At 39.8% G+C, this 23,109-nt stretch overlaps 2 protein-coding genes across 4 annotated transcripts in view; one reads left to right on the forward strand and one right to left on the reverse strand.

Moving 5' to 3' along the window:
- FAM227B (family with sequence similarity 227 member B) overlaps positions 1–23,109 on the forward strand; it is a 342,090-nt gene that overhangs the window by 85,279 nt on the left and 233,702 nt on the right. Inside the window, exons 6-9 of the mRNA XM_063446303.1 lie at positions 359–457; positions 2,485–2,586; positions 4,924–5,050; positions 6,350–6,475. Of these exons, the coding sequence (XP_063302373.1) occupies positions 359–457; positions 2,485–2,586; positions 4,924–5,050; positions 6,350–6,475 (454 nt within the window). The remainder of the gene's footprint in view (positions 1–358; positions 458–2,484; positions 2,587–4,923; positions 5,051–6,349; positions 6,476–23,109) is intronic.
- Positions 12,095–23,109, reverse strand: part of FGF7 (fibroblast growth factor 7) — a 60,057-nt gene continuing 49,042 nt past the window's right edge. For all 3 annotated transcript variants that reach the window (XM_063445683.1, XM_063445681.1, XM_063445682.1), the window contains 2 exons: positions 17,518–17,621; positions 12,095–14,193 (listed from right to left, as the gene is read on the reverse strand). In XM_063445683.1, coding sequence (XP_063301753.1) covers positions 13,999–14,193; positions 17,518–17,621 — 299 coding nt within the window. In that variant the 3' untranslated portion in view covers positions 12,095–13,998. The remainder of the gene's footprint in view (positions 14,194–17,517; positions 17,622–23,109) is intronic.

Raw genomic sequence — 23,109 nt, forward strand, 5'->3', positions numbered from 1 at the left:
GCAAAGGGTGTCCTGAGAGCTGCCAGAGCAAGTATGGTGGTCAAATAATTTGATGGTTTGGCAACTTACTGGGGGTCCACTAGTTGCCCAGATTCTCCTCTGCTAAAGCTGGAAAGCTCCTGCATTGAGCTAAGTTGTTGGTTCAGGGCACGCTCGTTGGCTGACCAAGGGCTAGGGCTTAACTGGCACTCAGAAAACCCAAGGTAAGTTTTCAAGCCATCAAATTGATTACTTACTATCAGACAATGCCATGGCTGAAGTGGTGATGGTGCTACGAGTGTTCATGAGTGTGATTTCTGCACACTTTTTTTTTTGGTTTAGTATTTGCGTTTTAAATAGTTTTTCTTTTGATTTGAAGGGTTCAAGATTAAAAGTGTTTGAAAAGCTCTTTTTGTCAAGTGCCTCAGTCACTATTCTTCAAGACTCATTTTGGTGGCTGTTTCTTCAAAAATTCAAGGTAATTCATTATAAGTGTTCTTTTGATTTTATCAGCAATTGTATAACCTTTTATATGTGAATATAAGTGAAATTCTGAAATCTAGGGTTCAAATTATGTTTCTGTGTGTATGTAAAGTAGTTTTGACTAGCTGTGTAAGTACAGTCTTAATTACAGTCTTAATCAATTTAATTAGTTTATATTATGTAAAACATTATATTTGTCAGTAGAATATATGGATTCCATTACATAGCCATTTATTTTCATCAAGCCCAAAGAGACATAAAAAAGACCATTGAAAAGAGACGTGTTTTTCCTCTTAAAATTTCTTCACAGGAACATAAAATTGAGTAGAACATCATGAAAGATGCCGAAAGATATTTCAACACCCAAACTGTATAATTAATAACAGAATTAGATTTTTTTACAGTGATCAAAAAACAAAGACCTTAAAGTGATATTCTAACTACCATACCAACTATGGGAATGCAATAGTAAACTGTCAAACTGTTTAAGAATGGTTTTACTCTTACCTGACTGTATTGGGTGCTAGTACTGCTTACGTCCCACTTAATATGCTAAAACGAAAGTTCATTCGAGTTAAGGGCATTATTTTCATTGACTGAGAGTGCCCATAGTCACACCTCACTGCACACCACTTTCAAGTTATAACTTTTTTGCATATATTGTTTGTTTTTTCAGGCAGATATCTGACATGTTATTGAAATTCCAACCCAGTCGAAAGATATCATTAGACAAAGTAGGGACTACTTATATTTCCTACGCTTGACAAATCTTGACAAAAGGTGGTGCTACTTTTTGTCATGCACTCAGCTGTCACTAATGATGGCTAAGAGGAAAATGTCTCTTTCTTTGAAGGATCCCGTTGTCTCATGGGATCCTCCATAGACATTAGTGTTGTTCTCTTGTGCATGCATAAGAATACAGTGCTATTACAGACTCCTGGCAGGTGAAGCGCCAGAAGCCAAAGAGGCCTTGGAGAAGAAGATGGCTGCGACCATGACGGACAGTTTTAGATGAGTAAATACTACCTTCCCCTGCGACCCTAGGCTTTCACAATACCAACATAGCAGTCACCATCTGGGATTTTTGGAAAATATGCCAAGACCCTAGAAGGTACCAGAGCTGCTTTAAAGTAACACTACAAGCAATTCCAGAAACCATGCCATTTTCAATAAATTGATGCTGCTGTTGTCTCGGACGTGTCGAAGCTACTTTCAAATGATCAGATAAACTTTGAAAATAACAATAAGTTGCATACAAGGATGTTTTCAAATATGCCCTGAGCGACTCTTGAAGTGAGCGCCATTGAGCAGTGGCTGTTCAGGCAATTTGTTTTAGTCTTTTAGCCCTGCCGCTGCCTTGGTTTGTAACTCCAGCGGATGCACACAGTAATGGTTCCCTTGTAGCCCAGCACTCTCTGGTAAGTCAGAGTACAGCCACCGTATGTTCCCAGGATGCACTCTGACTAAATGAGTGCCGAACTCTGAGGGAGTGATTACTGAGTGTGAGGTTGTGCAAACCTCACACTCCCCTGCTGGACCATCAGGGACTCAGGACCCTCTGAGTTAATTTTAAGGTAACGTTATCTAAGAGATGGATGCCAGGTGTTTGGACATGGGCTGCAAGGTGCACAATTTCAGTGTTTGCCATAGGCATTGTTTTTGACACGCCACTGAGTTAAGAAGATTATCAAGTAAGATAAAATTGTAATTCCTTCTCCTTCAACGTGTCGACTGGGAATGATTGTATTTGGAGTCTTTACACAGTCAAATTATGTGAAGGGTTTTTCACAGCTGCCACAGCCACAGTTTGTATCAGACATGTTTATTATTTAATTTGGAAGCAGGAAGTTAAAAGACTATGCATTTGTTAGAATTTGCAGAAGTTGTAGCTAGCACAATATATAGGCAGAATAATATCTATAAAGTAATGCCAAGCTGCACCAGGAATCTCTTTTGTAAAGCTACGCATTCAGACTGTTGTTTGGCAAGATAAATAGCTAACTTTGTGTTTCCTGTTTTAAGCCTGACGATGAGCAACAAGACAAGTTTTTCAACAGGATCTCAGATAGTTTTGTGACCCTTTTCTGTGGTGCTCCCCAAGAAATCAAGGACTTTTTTTTCATGGTATAGTATTCTAATTCTGGTTACATTTTACATTTTGTAGAATGAATGACAAGGCTAAAATGAATCCGTTTGAAAGAGACTATTATCTACATCTTCTGTGATAATAAACTATTTAAAATTACAGTTTATATAATGATCTCCATTATGTCGACAGCTTATTCGCAGCCGTTAACATGTAGATAATTATCAACGGATGCGTGTGATCGAGACAAAATGATTGAGACTATAACGAGCCTCACTTATATTTATCTTCAATTAGTATTTTTTAAAGAAATGTAATATGATTCAAATTTGAAGCAACAAATTGCATCCTGATTTACCTTACCAAGTAGTTTCATTAATGTAATTTCATGAATGAAGATACTTGTGTTTCTCATATACACCTAATAAGGTATGGGAGATGTTCTGTTTTCCTTTTAAAAACACTGAAACTTCTTTATTTCTACAGAAGCTGTAGGTCTCCATCAAACAAGGGAGATTCAGTGGTGAAAAACCTTTCAATTTCAATGTGTTTATTATTATTATTGAATCTATTTAAAGCATTATCTCCACGATACATTAAAAATGTTAGGGAACGATAGTTTTTACCTGGAATTTCCCTATTACCAAAGCACTGTCTTGTTTGCTTATACAAACTAAATCATAAGGCAAACTAAAACCATTACATATATATTTTTTTTTCCATCAGCATAATTATTTTTGTTTTCCTCATTCCAGGTAGTTCTTTTAGGATTGTGGATCTCCTTGACAATTTGCCCCTTTAAACTTATCTAATACCTTTATGATATTGTTGACATTCAGCTTCTGTCCCTGCTAATTTATGTTTAAGGGAAATGATTAATGTTGTAGGGGTTTACATTCTTGCAACTTAATGAATTGTTGTAATAAATAGGTTTCCATGAGCTTCTATGATAAATGTATTCTACAAGGTGAATAAACAGGCAAAATTTTTAATAAATTCTCAGATACTCGAAGGAAAAATTCTATCTATTTAAATGCACACATTGGGGATGTATTGCACTCCTTGTAGATTGTAAACTTATGAGCTAATGTACCCGTTTCCTGTCTCTGTAAAACTGAGTTTGTAGTATTTTTTAATTTGTGCCTCAAATGTTGTGTACTTGTTGGCACTCTGTTAATTTTTATAACACATTATATATTGTAGAATGATAACTATAAATCGTGTGTGTCATTACCACACTTTTTCAAAGATACTACTTTTCCATTGTAAATTGAGAAGCCGGAATATGTTTGTGCTGCAGATGTGGAAAGATTGGGCAATAGTTTTTCATATCAGTAAATGGTCGTGGCATTCTGTATATTCAGCATAGACACAATTCATAGTACCTTGCTATAATATTTTCCCTTGGAAATTGGCCTTGCGTATCCAAGACAGGATCTGCAGCTTTCCTTGCTGTAGAAAATTATAGGACAAAGTAGTATATTTCCTAAATTCTAGCAATAATTCTAAGTGCTTTTAAATGTGGATGTACATTTGTGTGTAGTATTTCTGTTTAAGTGAAGGGGTGTGTTTGTACATATTTTTGAGTTTACATACCGTGTTTGCTTGTTGTGTTGGTGTTTGATTGCTGGGATGTATGCACATACACTGCCCAATACATACATACTTACACAGATATACATATACATTAGCACACAGATACATACATATAAACACACTGAAACATATACACATTGACACACACACATAGCCACAAAGATGCACATGCCTACCATACAGACTTAGATACACAAACTGGCACATACACAGACACACACTGGCACACACACAGATACACATACTGACATAAAGATACACACACTGGCACATATACACACATTGCGTGCAGTCCCCGGTGAGGTTACACCGGTGGTAGTTCTGCCGCTGCTGAGACCGCATGTGCCTGGCAGGACCTACGTAAGTTCTCAAACTGCACTAACGTTTTTTGACTACTTACTGTGGGATGCTGCTGTGGCACTCCTTTCACCATAACCTCTACAGTGGGCTGTAATGGTTGCAGTGTTTGGAGTGTACCTTTAAACATAAAATTAAAAACATATATTTTTGCACATAAGCCTACACATTTTAACTCTGATAAGCATCACATTGCCCTTTAATTGTTTAATATAACTTGAAAGCAAATATGACATTTGCTAGAGATTTACTAAACTACTTTCATGTAAAAGAGAAAGTTTCAAGAAACATTTTCTTAAGCATTATCTAAGATATTTAATCGCATGTTGATTACTTTCTAGAATGTTACTATATACGTTTTACAATCTGAAAGCCTATTTTATACTTAGCTAGTTTCAATGACTAGATTTCTGTGCTTGCAGATATATCCAGATTGCATGTCACAATCCATATACACAGCATTTTATGAAGCATTTCCAGACTCGCTGCCACTTTTCAATGATGAGTTCAAAAGTGAAATTACTGACTTAATTTTCGAGTGGATGTCTGGTAAGCACAGGTTTATTTTTTCATTTTAGATGGAAATTTTATGGATCGATTTCAAAGGTATAAGTGGTAGGCATTAAATAGCCTATAATGTCTGATTATATTTAGATTACAGCAGAATTCCAGAACTAACCATTTTACTTTCCTTATTGATAAATATAGGGTTTATTTTATAATCCCCAAAGTGTAATAAATTAAAAACTAAATTTCTAAATTTAGGATCAACTTGCCAAGCTGTGACTATAGTGGAGTTGGAGGATGAAGCTGTAGCATGAATATAAATTGAGCCATCAACAAAGCCTATTCCATAAGTGAAGTAGGCAAGGTCTATCATAAACTTCTAGAAAGAGGAAGAGAACACCTTTACGAAGAGAACACTAGTTTGAATATATTTTTTAAAATTATTGCAGACAAACTCCAGTCTGTCTGCTGTCTGCCTTGACTGACTTTAAGCTAGGGATGATTGATCCACCCTGATTCCTGACCGTATATATAGAATTTCACCTAGTCTCCACTTCTTCAAAAAATCTTTTAGAACACACTTCTTCAGGAAAGCATATAATTTAAACTGTTAGCGGGTTTCCGCTCCCATCCCCTTCCCCCCATGACTCCTCTCCTGCAACTGTCAAAAATAACCCACTAAGGTCGCAGTGATTACTTTTCTAGCAACCTATTTCATAAACCCCTACTTATACCCTTTGTGTCACTATACCCTATGTAAGCATGTAAGCTCATGGAGCAGGGCCCTCTGTTCCTGTGCGTCGATTTGTCTAGTTACAATTACGTGTCTGTTAGTCCACCCATTGTACAGCGCTACTGAATTTGCTGGCGCTATCTAAATAATAAAATAATAATATATCACATATAGATATTTATGTCCAACATATGCGAATTGCTCACGTGTATTAATGTAAATTTGAAATGTTGCAGGTATGAATCAAAATTTTGGAATCCTGCACTTACAGTGCATATGAATGAAAACCTTATTTTATTTCTCAATGGCCAGTAATTGTGATTTATGTTAGTCGATGATATCCATACCTGGTTTAAAAAAAAAAAAAATAATAATAATAATTCCTATTTTAAATCTGCTCTAATTTTACTAATTGGGAAACTGTTTATTAAATTATCTCTAGGGGATTGATGAAATAAAACAAACTAGACCTTATTATGATTTTGAGAAATTGCTTAGATAGAGCTAATTCTCAGCAAAATTATGTATTCATATTAAAATTGCTGTTCTAAGTTGCATCTTATTGGATAAATCAACTTAACGAAATTTTTATTTTTAATTTAATGTAGGTATTAAACCCCTACCTCGTTTGTGGACAAAGTGGAATTTAGGTTGGCTTGGTGGAAACAGTCCAAACCCTGCCAGAAAGGACAGAGAAACATACAACGATCTATTGTCTACAAGCTTGATTCATGGTAAGTGTGTTTATTTTTATCATATAAATGTATAGTGTAACCTGATAAGATCTAATTCTAAGGATTACACGGCATCTGTCAAACCTACATTCCAAAGACCATGGTCTATTGGTTGAAGCCTGGTTACGTACGTTGACACAGTGTTTTGCATATATTTTAATATTTGCAGAATGTAGAATTTTATTGTATTTCATTGTTTATGTCTTATGCTTGCTTTTTTATTCCTTACAATAAGTTCAATGTAGCATTGTTAAAAGGTAGTCCCGGTTCAAAAATAATCAATTCAGTTCCTTTTGAAATAGTGTCTAAGCATGTTCCTTTCTAGGAGCCTAGTGACAGTCCAAGGGCCTGCCATTTGGCTGCACTGCTTCTTGGTATTTGGGATCAGCTACAGAGTTGTAAAGAGCCAGGTCTTATTGCCACACTGCTACACAATTATAAAATCACTGCTGGGAACGGGCAGAGAGATTATTTCCTGTTGGAGTGGAAGGAGTGGGCAAAGGAATTGATTCCTTCCTGGTACTTGGTTAGGTTATCTGGCTCTGGAGCAAGAAGGGACAGACTACATAGTGTGACAGGTTGGGATCCCAAGTCTTAGGTCCAGCCACTTTTTACATATAATGACATAATAATGTAGGTTGAAAAAAAGACTCAGGTCCATCAAGTTCAACTGTCCACAAAGCTGTTTCTGCAAATAATCCAAAAGAAAAAAATATAGTTTAAAGTAATTTCCAATTGTGCCACAAACTGGGGATTTATCGTTCTTGATTCTAAAATGGCACTCCGATATATCTTTGGATCAACATTATGTTACCACCAGTATTCGTTAAAGTGCCCTGTAATAGTTTGTTTTTTCAAAAATCTTTCAAGATCTTTTTTAAAAAGTCTCTACAGAATCTGTAGAATGTGAGTGTGTGTCTGAATCTATTGCCAGTTGTCAAAGAGTGAGTAAACTATGGACATTGTTTTCTTTGGGAATTGGTTAACTTGCGAATTACCATTATAAATTGTAAACATACACCATACAGCACTGCAGGGCTATAATCACCCCCTGGACATCCTGGGACATCACGGTAGTATTACCTCTGCTCAGAAAGCAAGACCTACCTGAGGTGGTGAAAACCTTAATATGGCTGCTCCTTTTATGGTGTGGCATGTCTCAGGAGCTCTGTTGGTGGTAAGTGCTGATTCCTGCTGCAGCTTCCATGCACATAGGGACATTTTCCTCCTAGCCACCGCATTCAGAAGTGGATCGGTGGGAGGGAGGCCAGGTGTGTGTGTGTTGGCCGTGGCACGCTGAAATGTGGCAGGCACCATCTTAACTTAGGCCCCGCGTACAAGTGTTTTTTTTTTTTTAACCCCTGCAGTGACATTCCGTGTATAAGACGATCCCTAATTTTAGACTACAAAAAATTAGAAAAAAACATAGTCTTATACATGGAAAAATACGGTATGTGTCAGGGCAGTAAACTATAAAGTAGAGGGGAGCATAGGTATGACTGGCCTAGGACATACAAAACCTAAAACATTACTTCTATTATAGCTCTGTCTGTAGAAATGTAACATTACTGTTATTATAGCTCTGTCTGTAGAAATTTGAAGAAAATTCATATAAACTTATTTCATTACAGAGAATGATAGTGAAGGACATTTTAATAAAAAAAAAAAAATACTTGATGATGTTGATTGACATAAAATCAGTGGGACAATTTATAGCTTATATGTGTTAGGCATCCCTGGTGTAAGTAGACCCATTATTAATGTATTCTGTTAATGCTTGTTAATATTAAGATTTAGTCTGATTACACAAAATATGTATACAACTCAATAAAACTAATGGTTTACAAAATAACCTTTTACAATAGGTGCAGTTTGATGCAGTGTCTTAAAACCTTTATTCTTCAAGTATTCGTGATAGTGAGTTTGGTCATCTATATAAAGGGTATCAATATCCCCTCTTTTGTAAGAATATAGTAGGTATTTTACAAACTGCAATTTACACCATGGCCAAATGCATATTTCAGTACTGTGCATTGAGCAAATTAAATCAGTCTTTACCAACATTGTTTCCTAGGTGATGTCACTGAAAAAGTTGTTGCAACTCAACTAGATGATTGCAATTATAGCTCTTCCCAGTCATGACTCTAGAGAAGGCATAGTACTGACACTGCACTAGTACATAAACTTAATCTTTTGATGCCAAAGGCAGAGGATAATGACTAATGCTAATCCTCATTGACCTCTCTGTGGCATTTGACACAATGGGTTCTGACATTTTAATTGACTGTCTGAACTGGATGGGCAGTCCTAAGACAGTTCAAATCCTGTGTGAAAGTCCCAGAAAGTATCCCCGACATGTACTTGTCTGCAACTGTTCAACTGATATGATGTCCTATGTGGCTCTCCTAGTAATCTTTCAGATGACTTACTGTTTGTGTGCATCCAATGAGACACATTACAAAACAATTATTGTCTACTCTTTGATTGTTGTGTAGATGATATACAAATTTACATCTCCTTCAAGCCAAGATCAAATGTTTCAAAAGAAAAAAATTATAAATACATTGTCAGTCGTTTGGGGTGGACGAATGCAGGCTGGCTGATGTTAAACTGTACGAAAACTAAGGTATATATGGTCTGGGGTGGGGAAGCCTGATGACTAGATATTTTCAACAAGGATAGACTGAACTAGAATAAAAAGGGTTAAGAGTAAAACCCTTAAAATTAGACAACACAACAAACGAAAGTAAAAAAACGTGTGCAATATAGAAAAATAAAACATCAGATTACAAAAACTGAACCATGGCCAACATATTTACGAAACACAGAACAGCATTAGCACACTACTTTAATGTAATTAATTCAGGAATAATAATAATGTACTAGAGAAATATGAATTTACTCCTTCTTCCTGAGAGAGAGATTTATTGACATTTATTGCAACATTCTTTAGTTTTTATTATTATTATTATTATTATTATTATTATTGGTATTTATATAGCGCAAGCTTATTCCGCAGCACTTTATTTGGAGATGTTGTCTTGTGACTGAATAATTAAATATAAGGAGTGAAAAATATCACAGTTGGAACATGTCATGGTTTGCTGGTTAAGGAAACCATCACAGTCATGGTTTGCTGGTTAAGGAAATTACCATGTTATTAATGAAGTTATAGTAGAATTGAGAAAAGAGAAGAAGTAATTTGTTCCTTTTTAGAGAACTTAATTTACTGGTCGTTATTTAACTTCAAAGGTGGAAGGCGGAGAGTAATGTGGTAATGTGGAAGTAGAGAGAGAAACATCAAAAGGAAATGCAAATGTTATAATTGGCACACAATTGACATAGAGTTTTAATGGTATTGGGAACACAATGAGTAATGAGGACTGATGTTTATGAGATAACAGATACTAGTATGTAAATTACTATAGAGAGTACCTAGATACAGTAGAAGGAAGAGTCCAAGAGTATGTCATATAGATCTTTATGAGAGTTACTTGTGTATGATGCTGGATTTGAAAACCAGGGTAAATGTGTCCAATAAAGTAAACTAAAATATATAAAAAAGAATATATAAGAAATTGGATGAAAATGCATAAAACTGAAGGATCTAGAAACATTTAAGAAGTATTAATGAGTCCTATATGTTGTATAATAAAACATTTGTATTTAAAATTAAGCTTAAAATAGTCGAACTGAATTAATATATTCACTATTATTTACTATTAGCCTGTAGCGTACAACTCACAACATACACCTTTAAATAAACAAACCTATGTGTATGCATATACACTGATCAACCACAACGCTAAAACCAATGACCGGTAAAGTTAGTAACATTGATTATATCGTTATAATGGCACCTGCGGGATATATTAGGCAGCAAATGAACAGTCAAAGGGCAAGCAAAAAGATCTGAGTGACTTTGACAAGGGCCAAATAGTGATGACAAGACGACTGGATTAGATCATCTCCAAAAAAAAAGTATTGTGGGTGTTCTTGGTATGCAGTGGTTCGTACCTTCCAAAAGTTGTGCAAGAAAGGACAACCTGTGAATCAGCATCAAAGTCATGGGCTGCCCATGGCTCATTATTGCACATGGGGAGCGAAGGCTAGTCTGTCTGGCTCGATCACATCAAGAGCTACTGTAGCTCAAATTAATGAAAAATATAATGCTTGCCATGATAAAAAGGTGTCTGAACATATAGTGCATCCCAGTTTGCAGTGTATTGGGCTGCACAGCTGCAGACTGGCCAAAGTGCCCATAATGATATCTGCCCACCACAGATTTGGGGGACATGAGCATCAGAACCAGACCATATAGCAATAGAGGAAGGTTGCCTGGTCCGATGAATCATGGTTTCTTCCTAGATCAGGTGGATGTCTGAGAGCGTGTGCGTCATTTACCTGGGAAAGAGATGGCAGCAGGATACACTATGAGAAGAAGGCAGGATGGCAGAAGCAGTGTTAGGCTCTGGGCAATTTCTGCTGGAAAACTTGGGGCCTTGGCATTCATGTGGATGTTACCACCTACCTTGAGATTGTTGCATACCACATACACCCCTTCATGGCAATAGTGTTAACGCACCCTCCCACGCTGCAAAACTTGGTTTAATGGTTTAAGGAACATGGTGTTGCCTTGGCGTCCAAATTCCCCTAATCTCAATCCATTTGAGCATATGTGGGATGTGGATCAACAAATCCAATCCATAGAGTCCCAACACAACTTGCAGGACTTAAAAGATCTGCTGCTGAAGTATTGGTGCCAGATACCCCAGGACACATTGAGAGGTCTTGTGGAGTCCATGCCTCGATGTATCACAACTATTTTAGCAGCACAAGGGGAACTTACACAGTATTTGGCATGTGGTTGTAATGTTGTGACTGAACAGTGCTGTTGCCCATTAAACAAGACAATGAGTAAAAAGCAGGTAACTTTTCTGGATAATTTTAAACTTTCAAGACCACATAAGTCATTTGTTCAAGCATGATATTTTTTATGTCATGTTATTTAAAAAAAAAAAAATGGTTTTGGAGGCTTGCCCTAATTCTGCATTGTAAGCCAATAAAACAGAAGTCCCATTTTACTGGTCTCCAAAAGAAAGCTGCACAGTATACATAAACATTGAACATTTGCATGTAGAGACATACGTATGCCAGGTGTTGTACGATTCAGGTCAAATTATGACTGGTTATTTGTGTGCTCTGAAAGCCTTCGTTTGAATGCAGGAATGAGCTATGAATTTTTCTATTTTAACGATGGAAGAGGTTGAACATCATTTGATTGGAAATAATATAGGGTAAATGATAATCTGAATTTCTTTATTGTTCCCTGCGAGATGTTTATTGTTCCTTACAGTTGCCGTAGGCTTTAATTTTTGTCTGCCATCCAGTGTATGCTGGCAGCTGTACTGTGTACTAGACATGGTGTCTGGTCACCGGAGAAAGAAACACAGCTTCGCCAAAATCTTTTGTTATTTTGCTTGAATTAAAAGCATATGAAACAGATGCAGCTTAATAAGTTATTTTTATAAATAACATCAACTTAAATAACTTAAAACAATAAAATTCAAATACAACTAAAATATAGTTTAATGCTATAAAACAGGAGAAAAAGCATGAATAATTGTTCAAAAACAGTTTTAGAAGCCATATGCCCTACGAGGAATTGTACATAGTATTGATTATAATACACATAAAAAATGTATCTTTGCTATTATTTCAGAGCTAAATAATTTATATTTTTGTGAGATGAAATACATTTGAGCCCTATTGTTTATGTACAGTTTTCTGAACAGCATAAGTTTTTTGTGTGTTTGTTTTTGGTTTATTTATTTTGGTTTATTTCTGTACCAGACCGTTTACTGTGGATTGCTTTGCTCTGGCTGTCATACCATTTATATCAGATTAATAACCCATTTCGGACTAGAGCATTCAAATTCCTTGTTATTGATCTGAAGGGTTGAGCACTGCCCAGTACTGTATGTTGTGCGCTGTGTGCATTTTGACTCTAAATTTGCTCTGGCATTCTTTAGTATTTGGGAACCCAAGTATGGATTTCAATAATCTGAAGTAAATGCTGTTTTTAAAAATATATAAATAAATTATTTTGATCATTTTGATAATAGGTAGTGTCCCACCCACAGATAAAGCAAAGTAACTTTGCAAATAAGCACATAAACGCTTTTTTAAGTCGCAATACATTTGCCATCAATTGAAGCTCCGATAACCCAGTACATCAAAGTATGTCTACCGGCAAGGAGAGTAAAATATAATGCAACCATCACTTTGCGAATGGTGTCTTCAAAGTTGGTAACTGTTTGTGGAGAGCAGTATTTGATTCACTATCTCTGTAATTACTAATCTTCATGGAATCATAAATAAAAAAATGTACGAGAATATAAATTTCTACTAAATTCGACCATTGCCTTTTTTTGCCCTCTCTCTAACTTTCTTTTTCTGTCCCTTCTACTGGAGGAAAACAAATTGTGGTAATTCTGTGCTTCCTTTCACATCACATATTTTGCAGTCTCTTTGAGAACAAGCAATCCTTATCCACAGGTTTCAAATCAAGACACACTGAATTATCTTCATGTTATGCCAATTCTCTTGAGCCAACTTTGGAATTCCAAAAACACAACAATAGAATACTTTGACATTTGAAATGTTCTCATAAATAACAGCAGTATTTAACAATGAAAATGTGTTTTTTTTTTTGTTATATCTGAAAGGCTTTTATTAAGTCAGTATTATAGAAGTCGATGTTCTCATATGTAGACCAGACTGCACATAGACAAGTAAGTATTGTATTGATAGTACTGTTGCTTTAAAATATAAGCAGCAATAGGCATTCTTCAGAACAAGGATTACATAGAAAGTGATGGTATAACCTCATTCCACAAATACATTTTTATTTGAATGCCATAGTCACAAATGTAAAAAATATTTTCTTATGATATAAATGTGCATACAGTTTCTTCAATAAGGGATTTATTTATGTACCGCTCAATGTCTACATGTAGAATTGACTTGAAAATCTGACATCATTCCAGCAGCCTAAAAATCCGACATATTTTACATAACACTATTATCTGCTCTTTAGAAGAAAAAAAAAGACAATTTTTATAGCAGCCATATTTAACAAGCAGATTTTTATTTTAAATATATATCAGATAATCAAGTCAATCCTCCTTGTTTGGGGTTAGATAATTTAACAAAAATAATACCCCATGATTATTACTAACATATGTTTGTACAAATCTTCAGAATTTTTACAACTTAATCTTAACTATATTTTGTTTGGGTTAATTTTTAAAGTTTTTTTTCTTTACATTTAGTTTGAAATTATTTCTTTTATCAGTCTTTTAAATCCACGTAATTGCGCAAGTCCAGCTTGTTTGGATTTTCAGTAGTAGATCCAGCTTTTCTCGTGTTTTTTTATGTTCTTTTTTTTTATTAATAATATTATTAAAATAGATAAAAAAAAATATTTCTGCTGGAACTGGTGAATTTCATTTTATATCCAGTTAGGGTGTTGGCATTGGAAGGAAATGAGAGGATTTTAGCTCTTTCTTTGATTTTTTTCCTTTCAAAGGTGAACCTTTGGTGTTCAAAGCAACAAACATATCTTTTCCATTATTTGTCCACTTTGCTGATGCATAGGTGTTGTAGCGGTTTTCTTGGATCAGCTCCTTAAAGTTACAGTCTTCATTACAGGATTTCTGTCAAGTCAAAACAAGGATTGTTAATGTATGATTACAGGAATATTCCTGGAAATAAAGTTCTATGTATTGTTGTCACTTAACATTTCTAATATTAGTAAGAAATATCATTTGACACCATTGGATAAAACATTAAACAATCACCTGTAACTTGTATTAACCTTTTTTGAGTGTTGCTCTGTTTTCTTTTAATTTTTATATTGAACATTTAGCAAATTACATCACAATCCAGTTCAGACAAGGCATAGGCAGAAAACCATTGCCAATGAAGAGGAGAATAGAAACTTTAATTTCTACTCATCTCTGTATGCTGACTGTTGGTCCAAACGACAGAGCTGAATGACAGTAAGCTAATATGGAGGCACCCAGTTGCAGTATAAAGAAGTGTGCCTTTCTACATTTAATATTATTTTTCACACCTCACAAATACATGTTTTTTAAATATAGGGATAAGTAATCATGATATTTAAAATCAAGGGAACTGACAGTTCCACTTTAATCACATGATTATATATATTTTTAAATATAGGAGTATTGCTGTTTATTTTTCCCCACTGTGAGCTTAGCGCTACCAGTGTGCCATGGTTACCATTGTTTGCTTGAAATATACCTGGTTTAAGACATCTTGACCCATCAATTAACACCCAATTCTTGCTGCTTGCCTATCATGTCCTGCTTATTGATAGCCAACTTAAAAGTGAATTGTTAAGCAGATAATCAGAACCAATAGGGTTTTAAATGTTGATTCAAATTGCTTAAAGCAACACTATAGTGTGAGGAATACAAACCTGTATTCCTAACATAGGCGAGCGCAGCCTGTTGCATTAGGGTGTGCACCCTAAAGCACAAACACACGCCGCATGTATATGTATTTTTATATACACATACACACACATACATACATATACACACATATATATATATATATACAAATAAACATAGGTGCAGTGTATGTGATTGTGAGCGGTGCAGCGTGTAAGGAGTGCAGTGTGTGTGATTGCGAGAGGTACAGTGTGTGTGTGTAATTGTAAAAGGTACAGTGTGGTGTAATCGTGAAGGGTGCAGTGTGTGTAATTGTAAGGCGTACAGTGTGTGTAATTGTGAGGAATGCCGTGTGTGTGGGGTACAGTGTGTATGATTGTGAGGGGTGCTGTGTGGGGGGGAGGGTACAGTGTGTGTAATTGTAAGGGGTACAGTGTGTGTAATTGTGAGGGGTATAGTGTGTGTGTAATTGTGAGGTATGCAGTGTGTGTGGGGTACAGTGTGTATGATTGTGAGGGGTGCACTGTGTGGGCGACAGGGGTTAGGGGTGGAGGGACAGTGACAGGGGGTAGGGGAGTGGAGGGACAGCGACAGGGGGTAGGGGGTGGAGGGGCAGCGACAGGGGTTGGGGGGGTGGAGGGGCAGCAACAGGGGTTAGGGGGGTGGAGGGGTAGTGACAGGAGGTAGCGGGGGTAGACGGTTAGTGACAGGGGTTGGGGGGTAGAGGGGCAGTGACAGGGGTTAGGGGGTAAAGGGGTAGTGACAGGGGTTGGGGGGTTGAGGGGTAGTGACAGGGGTTGGGGGGGTAGATGGGCAGTGACAGGGGGTGGGGGGAGTGGAGGGGCAGTGACAGAGGTTGGGGGGTAGAAAGGTAGTGACAGGGGTTGGGGGTAGAGGGGTAGTGACAGGGGTTGGGGGGTAGAGGGGTAGTGACAGGGGTTAGGGGGGTAGAGGGGCAGTAACAGGGGATGTGGGGGAGTGGAGGGGCAGTGACAGGGGCTAGCGGGTAGTGACAGGGGTTGGGGGGGGTAGAGGGGCAGTGACAGGGGTTATGGGGGTAGAGGGGCAGTGGCAGAGGGTAGGGGGGTAGAGGGGCAGTAACGGGATGTGGGGGAGTAGAGGGGCAGTGACAGGGGGTAGGGGGGTAGTGACAGGGGTGGGGGTAGTGGGGCAGTGACAGGGGTTAGGGGGGAAGAGGAGCAGTGGCCGAGGGTAGGGGGGGTAGACGGGTAGGGTGCAGTAACAGGGGGTTGGGTGGGGGGCAGTGAGTGACAGGGGGTAGAAGGAGATGGGGGCAGTAAGTGACATGGGGTAGAAGGGGGGTGGGGGCAGTAAGTGACAGGGAGTAGAAGGGGGTGGGGGCAGTAAGTGACAGGGGGTAGAAGGGGGTGGGGGGAAGTAAGTGACAGGGAGTAGAAGGGGGGTGGGGGGTGTGACAGGGGGTAGAAAGGGGGTTTAAATACCTTCCCTGGTGGTCCAGTGGGTGCTCTCTCTCTTCAGTCTGCAGCTCCGCCGGAAGTGAGCTGCAGACCACATGGTGGCCCCCTCCTGTGTCGGGATCTTAGCCAATTTAATGCTTTCCCACAGGAAAGCATTGGGAGGCTATTGCGCAGGCACAGCAAAACGCTGCTCTGTACCAATCACACTCTCCTCATAAAGATGAGTCTCGCAATCTCGCGGCAACGCTCTGACAGGCTGGAGATCGCGAGACACCTCAGTCTGCAGCTCACTCCCGGCGGAGCTGCAGACTGAGGCTGGATCTCTGTCAGGGCAGACGGACAGGAGGGGCCTCGCACCCGGCGGCATTGTGGGCAAGCCGCCGGGCCCCCTCCTGTGTCGGGTCCTCGGACCCGACATGTTAGTCTGCCCTAAGGGTGTGATTTCTAACACTACAGTATTAAACTAACTGTTAGCTTTCCAGCCACCCTCTGATCACTCTGAAAAGGTATTAAACTTACCTTTTCTTCCATGCTGCGCCGGTCTCACCATGGCTGGTCCCACCTCCATGGCTGAGATCATCAATCTTGTAATTTAATGCTTTCCCACAGGAAAGCATTGGGAGGCTATTGCGCAGGCACAGCAAAATGCTGCGCTGTACCAATCACCATCTCCTCATAAAGATGCATTGAAACAATACAGAGTCTCCATGCAGAGCTGTGTAACACCGGGCCAGGAAGCACCTCCAATAGTAGTCTGTGTGACTGCCACTAAAGGTGTTATTAGACAGCAGTGTTTACATTGAAAAAGCCTTCAGGGACAGGCTACAGACACCAGAACCACTACATTAAGCTGTAATGTCCCTTTAAGTCCTATTTTTATTTTTATGTCATATTTTGTCCCATACTCGGTAATAAGTGAATAACATGAATATTTGAAGGCTTTAAGCTTTCGTCATGCACCATTTTTTTTCAACCAACTTTCTTTTAAAAGTTGATCAGAAAATTGGATCTTTGTGAATAGACTCACATTGTTCATGGATCAGTTTTCTTTTTACACTTAACCATCCAGTTTACAAAAAGTAAACACATCTTTAATATTCTGCATTTTTGTAAAAAAGCTTACCTTTCCATATAGCTTTCCAGACTTATTCATGGCTAGAAAATATTCACTGTGCACTCCCTTAATTGCCACAATTCCAATGGACACGGTTCTGATTTCCATAACACCTGAATAAAATAAAACAGATTTTGAGTTGCTTAAAAACAAATGTTTTTAAATAGTGTAGATTAGAACAAAACTATTTTGTGCAGGTGCCGTTATTTAAATAATGGAATAGTTAAGGAATAGTGGTTATTGTAACTAGAAAACAAGATATAAGCTGCAATCGAGGGCTGGAAATTTAGAGGTGAAGGCATGTAATAACATTTTTGCAATGGCCAAAAGTCTGCATCCATGAGTGTCTTTGTGGTATGCTGAATGGGAAGCACTTTGAGAAAGTGTCTGTGAGACATCTAACATTATCCCATACAAAAAGAAGCAGAAACCTTAGAATGTGTAAATGATGCAAAACAGACCACTGGATATTGTAGTTTTAGGAAGATAAATATCTGTTTGACCTTTCTGAGCATCCAAGAATGATGGGAAGTGATTTATGTATGTGAAGATAAAGCATTATTAATTTCTCCTGAAGCAGCTTTGATAGCCTTCTTTAATATATATTATATAATGTGTGTTTGTATCAACCTCGCTCTCTAGAAAAGCATTAAATTGTCATTTTTTTAATGACTTGGAACTCAACTTTAGTGTAACAATGTATTTTATTAAGACCATAAACAGCCCTTGTTTCCCCACCTGTTGTACTAGAATGTGCACAATCTGTGGCTTTTTCCCTATATTGTTATTTATGTTTTTGTGTCAGTGAATGCTCTGGACCGGCTTGAACTAAATGAGTCGTATTTCCATCCACAGTGGGACGAAAATGAACACATGGAAATCTCTTGGACACAGAGATATCAAACAAATATTTATAGTTTTAAATATACTTGATAATATAAATGTGAAATATAACAGTCAGTATAGCAATCGTGCAAATATCTAAAAGTAGATTTATCAAATAATAAAAAAGTAAAATGTTTCCTTATTTTCTTACGCGCACAAATTAAATTAAACACTGTTAAGGTTTCAAATAAATAGATATTTCTTTATACAGATTAGCTGTTCTCCGTATATTATATGATGTGGAACTTGCTCCATTTATCCAATACAAAACATTGCATGCATGTAGATGTGGCTCATTTACTCAACACTACTAACTAGCCCAATGTGGGAGGATGGTAGCAGCATATCATGCACCTAAGATACAAGTACTAGGAATAGCATTGGGAAGCTTGTATTTCTCCTGTGAAGTCTGTTAGATTGGAGTAGGCATATATCTGTCTTTGTTTGTCTGTCTTTCCAAGTCAATGCAATTCTAAACTGTTGTTAATAGGACTTGGGCCTGCTTAAACTTCAAGAGACTTATTCCCATCCACGCTCTGCATGCTGCAGTGGTTATGGTGCCCCTAATGACCCCACATTTTACGTTGTCATGCCATTTGGGCTGCTCCCCACCTCCCCCTCCACTACATTCAACGGCCATAAGGTCTCTGTCTCAGCTAAGCCGTGCAGTGCTAGGCTTAACTCATTGACTGAAAGCCATCAGCTGATTCTCAGGCAATAAACGAGGCCTGCACGGCTTAACTCAGGGAAGCTAAAGGAAGCTTCTACGTAGGAGTTCACAGTTCTTTGTCAGAAGTAGTGTAGGTGCGGTGTGGAGTCTGGCAGACCCTAGGTTAGAAGTCACTACAACGACCCTGTGGTCATGGTGTTTGGAGTGTTTAAGATGCTATAAAACTAAATTGCTCTTGTTTTGGAGTGTCTCTTTAAGTATAGGAAATAACAGTGTTTTCCATAGAAGTTGAGAAAGAAATCCTACATTTGTAAAATTACAAAATATATATTAGATCACTCTCATTTTTTTTACATTATTTTTACATTATTCAGATAGCACAACTATTTATTGTACTATTTCAGACACCTTGCTATCTGCAGTAGATGATTACAGTTGACTCATGTGCAGTTATATTTTAGAAAATGAAGTCATACTTTATGAATTTACGATGAACAAAGAGTATTATTCTATCGCCCTGTCTAAAATCTTGAAAATATTTCTTTTTTATTTTACTTAAATAATCTATATTTTTTGCTGCCAGCAGTTATGTAAATGGTTGTGAATGAAAACCCCAAACATAATTTAGATCACAAAAAACTTTACACAGGAAGTTAAACAATTAGAAATATTACTAAGCACATCGTTGTCCACTGGGCCATTTAACAGATGAATTAATTTAATTCAATAGTGAAAGTGTCCACAAATACGTGTCTCTAATATTGCTGGGTGCATACTCCACATGTGGCATCTGCTTACTTCCATACAACTACTGAAGATATTTCAATCCAAGGCACCTAGGACCGTATGATTGACAGCCACTAGAGCCATGGGGGAAAATTACACTGTTTGCAGGTAGAAGTTTGCAAGGCAGAATCTAAGTGAAGTGGTTTTGATGCTCATACTTTCTATGTAAAATCGAAGCATTTTTAGCACATATTGAATAGTCAAGAATGACAAACTCCAGTCGACAGACAGTTAAAAAAAAAAGGCAATGTTTAAAGCGGCACTGTCATGCCGAACTTACCTTTCCTCAATCTCTTCCTCTTCTCACCCTCTCTCGGGATCTGTTATTCATTTCTTCCATTCTTCTTTAGTTTTCTTTAAAATCATAAGACAAAGTAGGGACTCTTTGTCTTATGGGATTCCTCCGCTTGACCAGCTCTGACCAGCGGAGGAGCAAAGTGTGCTTCATTTCCGCTGGTCAGAGCAATTTTCCCATGATCCCTAGCTTTCCTCCCAGTTCCCACAATGCTTCCTGTCAGTATTGCCGAAAGTCCTGTCACTTAGACAGAACGCCGGCAAAACTGCCGAATTGCATCCTAACAGAATGAGAACAGTTTCTCCATTGGTGTTAGGATGCAATTCGGTACTTTGTTCGGATCGGAATTTCATTCAAATGAATGAAACTCCGATCCTATTCATTGCTGTGGCTGCATCTTGCAGCCGCTTAGTAGATAACTCCCTAATTCCCACGGTATCAGGGAGCTATCTACTAAAAGGCTGAAAGACCTGAATTGGTCTTGAAGCCAAATGTACTAATACTAAGTAAAGATTACTTAGTATTAGTAAATAATATGCCCCTACTCGCTATACCGCGAGTAGGGGCATGTCTAGTAAGCAGTGAGCAGCCTGTGGCTGCTCACTGTAGAAAAAAAAAATAAATATTGCCCCCCCACCCCTAAATGACGGGTGGGGGCCGTTAAGTAAAATAAGGGAGGGAGACCTATTGTCCCCCCCCCCCCCGGCCCCCACCCCTGGGCGGCGGGTGGGGGCCATAATGTTAATAAAGGGGGGGGGGGACCTACTGTCCTCCCCCCCGGCCCCCACCCCTGGGCGGCGGGTGGGGGCCATAATAGTAATAGGGGGGGGGACCTACTGTCCTCCCCCCCCCAGGCCCCCACCCCTGGGCGGCGGGTGGGGGCCATAATAGTAGTAGGGGGGGGGGGGACCTACTGTCCTCCCCCCCCCGGCCCCCACCCCTGGGCGGCGGGTGGGGGCCATAATAGTAGTAGGGGGGGGGACCTACTGTCCTCCCCCCCGGCCCCCACCCCTGGCCGGCGGGTGGGGGCCATAATGGTAATAAGAGGGGGGGGGACCTACTGTCCTCCCCCCCCGGCCCCCACCCCTGGGCGGCGGGTGGGGGCCATAACGATAATGGGGGGGGACCTACTGTCCTCCCCCCGCCCCCACCCTTGGGCGGCGGGTGGGGGCACTAAGTAAATCCCCCCCCCCCATCAAGGTGACTAGGGGTGCCCAAGCCCCTAGTCACCCACCCCCCACCCAAATAAAAAATGCCCCTACCTACCCCCCTCACCCTAAAAAATAGTGAGGGGGGAATAAAATTGCTAACCTGTAAAGTAAAATTAAACTTACCATTCGACGTCTTCTTTTTTCTAAATCTTCATTTTTCAGCCCCAAAAAAGGCCAAATAAAAAACCATCATAGCCGTCGAACTAAAAATAAAATAAAAAACCCGAGCGCAAAAAAAAAAAACCCGACGAAAAAGAAAAAACCCGAGCGCACAAAAAAATAATCCATCTTCACCCATGGAGGGCTCCGCGCAGACTGAGCTCCGCAGGGCGGGGCAAGGCTTATAAAGCCTTGCCCCGCCCTGCAATTAGCCTAAGAACACTCTGATTGGTGGGTTTAAGCCAATCAGAGTGCTCTTTGTCATTTTACAAGCGTGGGAAAGTTCTTTGGAATTTTCCCACGCTTGTAAAATGACACAGAGCACTATGATTGGATGGCTTGAAATCCATCCAATCACAGTGCTCTGTGTCATTTTACAAGCGTGGGAAAGTTCTTTGGAATTTTCCCACGCTTGTAAAATGACACAGAGCACTGTGATTGGATGGATTTCAAGCCATCCAATCACAGTGCTCTGTGTCATTTTACAAGCGTGGGAAAATTCCAAAGAACTTTCCCACGCTTGTAAAATGACAAAGAGCACTCTGATTGGCTTAAACCCACCAATCAGAGTGTTCTTAGGCTAATTGCAGGGCGGGGCAAGGCTTTATAAGCCTTGCCCCGCCCTGCGGAGCTCAGTCTGCGCGGAGCCCTCCATGGGTGAAGATGGATTATTTTTTTTGTGCGCTCGGGTTTTTTCTTTTTCGTCTGGGTTTTTTTTTTGCGCTCGGGTTTTTTATTTTATTTTTAGTTCGACGGCTATGATGGTTTTTTATTTGGCCTTTTTTGGGGCTGAAAAATGAAGATTTAAAAAAAAAAGAAGACGTCGAATGGTAAGTTTAATTTTACTTTACAGGTTAGCAATTTTATTCCCCCCTCACTATTTTTTAGGGTGAGGGGGGTAGGTAGGGGCATTTTTTATTTGGGTGGGGGGTGGGTGACTAGGGGCTTGGGCACCCCTAGTCACCTTGATGGGGGGGGGGGGGAATTTACTTAGTGCCCCCACCCGCCGCCCAGGGGTGGGGGCGGGGGGAGGACAGTAGGTCCCCCCCCATTATCGTTATGGCCCCCACCCGCCGCCCAGGGGTGGGGGCCGGGGGGGGGGGAGGACAGTAGATCCCCCCCCCCCTTATTACTATTATGGCCCCCACCCGCCGCCCAGGGGTGGGGGCCGGGGGGGAGGACAGTAGGTCCCCCCCCTTGTTACTGTTATGGCCCCCACCCGCCGCCCAGGGGTGGGGGCCTGGGGGGGGGAGGACAGTAGGTCCCCCCCCCTATTACTATTATGGCCCCCACCCGCCGCCCAGGGGTGGGGGCCGGGGGGTGGAGGACAGTAGGTGTCCCCCCCCCTTATTACTATTATGGCCCCCACCCGCCGCCCAGGGGTGGGGGCCGGGGGGGGGAGGACAGTAGGTCCCCCCCCCCCCACTACTATTATGGCCCCCACCCGCCGCCCAGGGGTGGGGGCCGGGGGGGGAGGACAGTAGGTCCCCCCCCCCCACTACTATTATGGCCCCCACCCGCCGCCCAGGGGTGGGGGCCAGGGGGGGAGGACAGTAGGTCCCCCGTCCCCCCCTTATTACCCTTTTTTTTTTTTT

The sequence above is a fragment of the Pelobates fuscus genome, chromosome 3 (assembly GCF_036172605.1).
Source record: "Pelobates fuscus isolate aPelFus1 chromosome 3, aPelFus1.pri, whole genome shotgun sequence".
Lineage (NCBI taxonomy): Eukaryota > Metazoa > Chordata > Amphibia > Anura > Pelobatidae > Pelobates > Pelobates fuscus.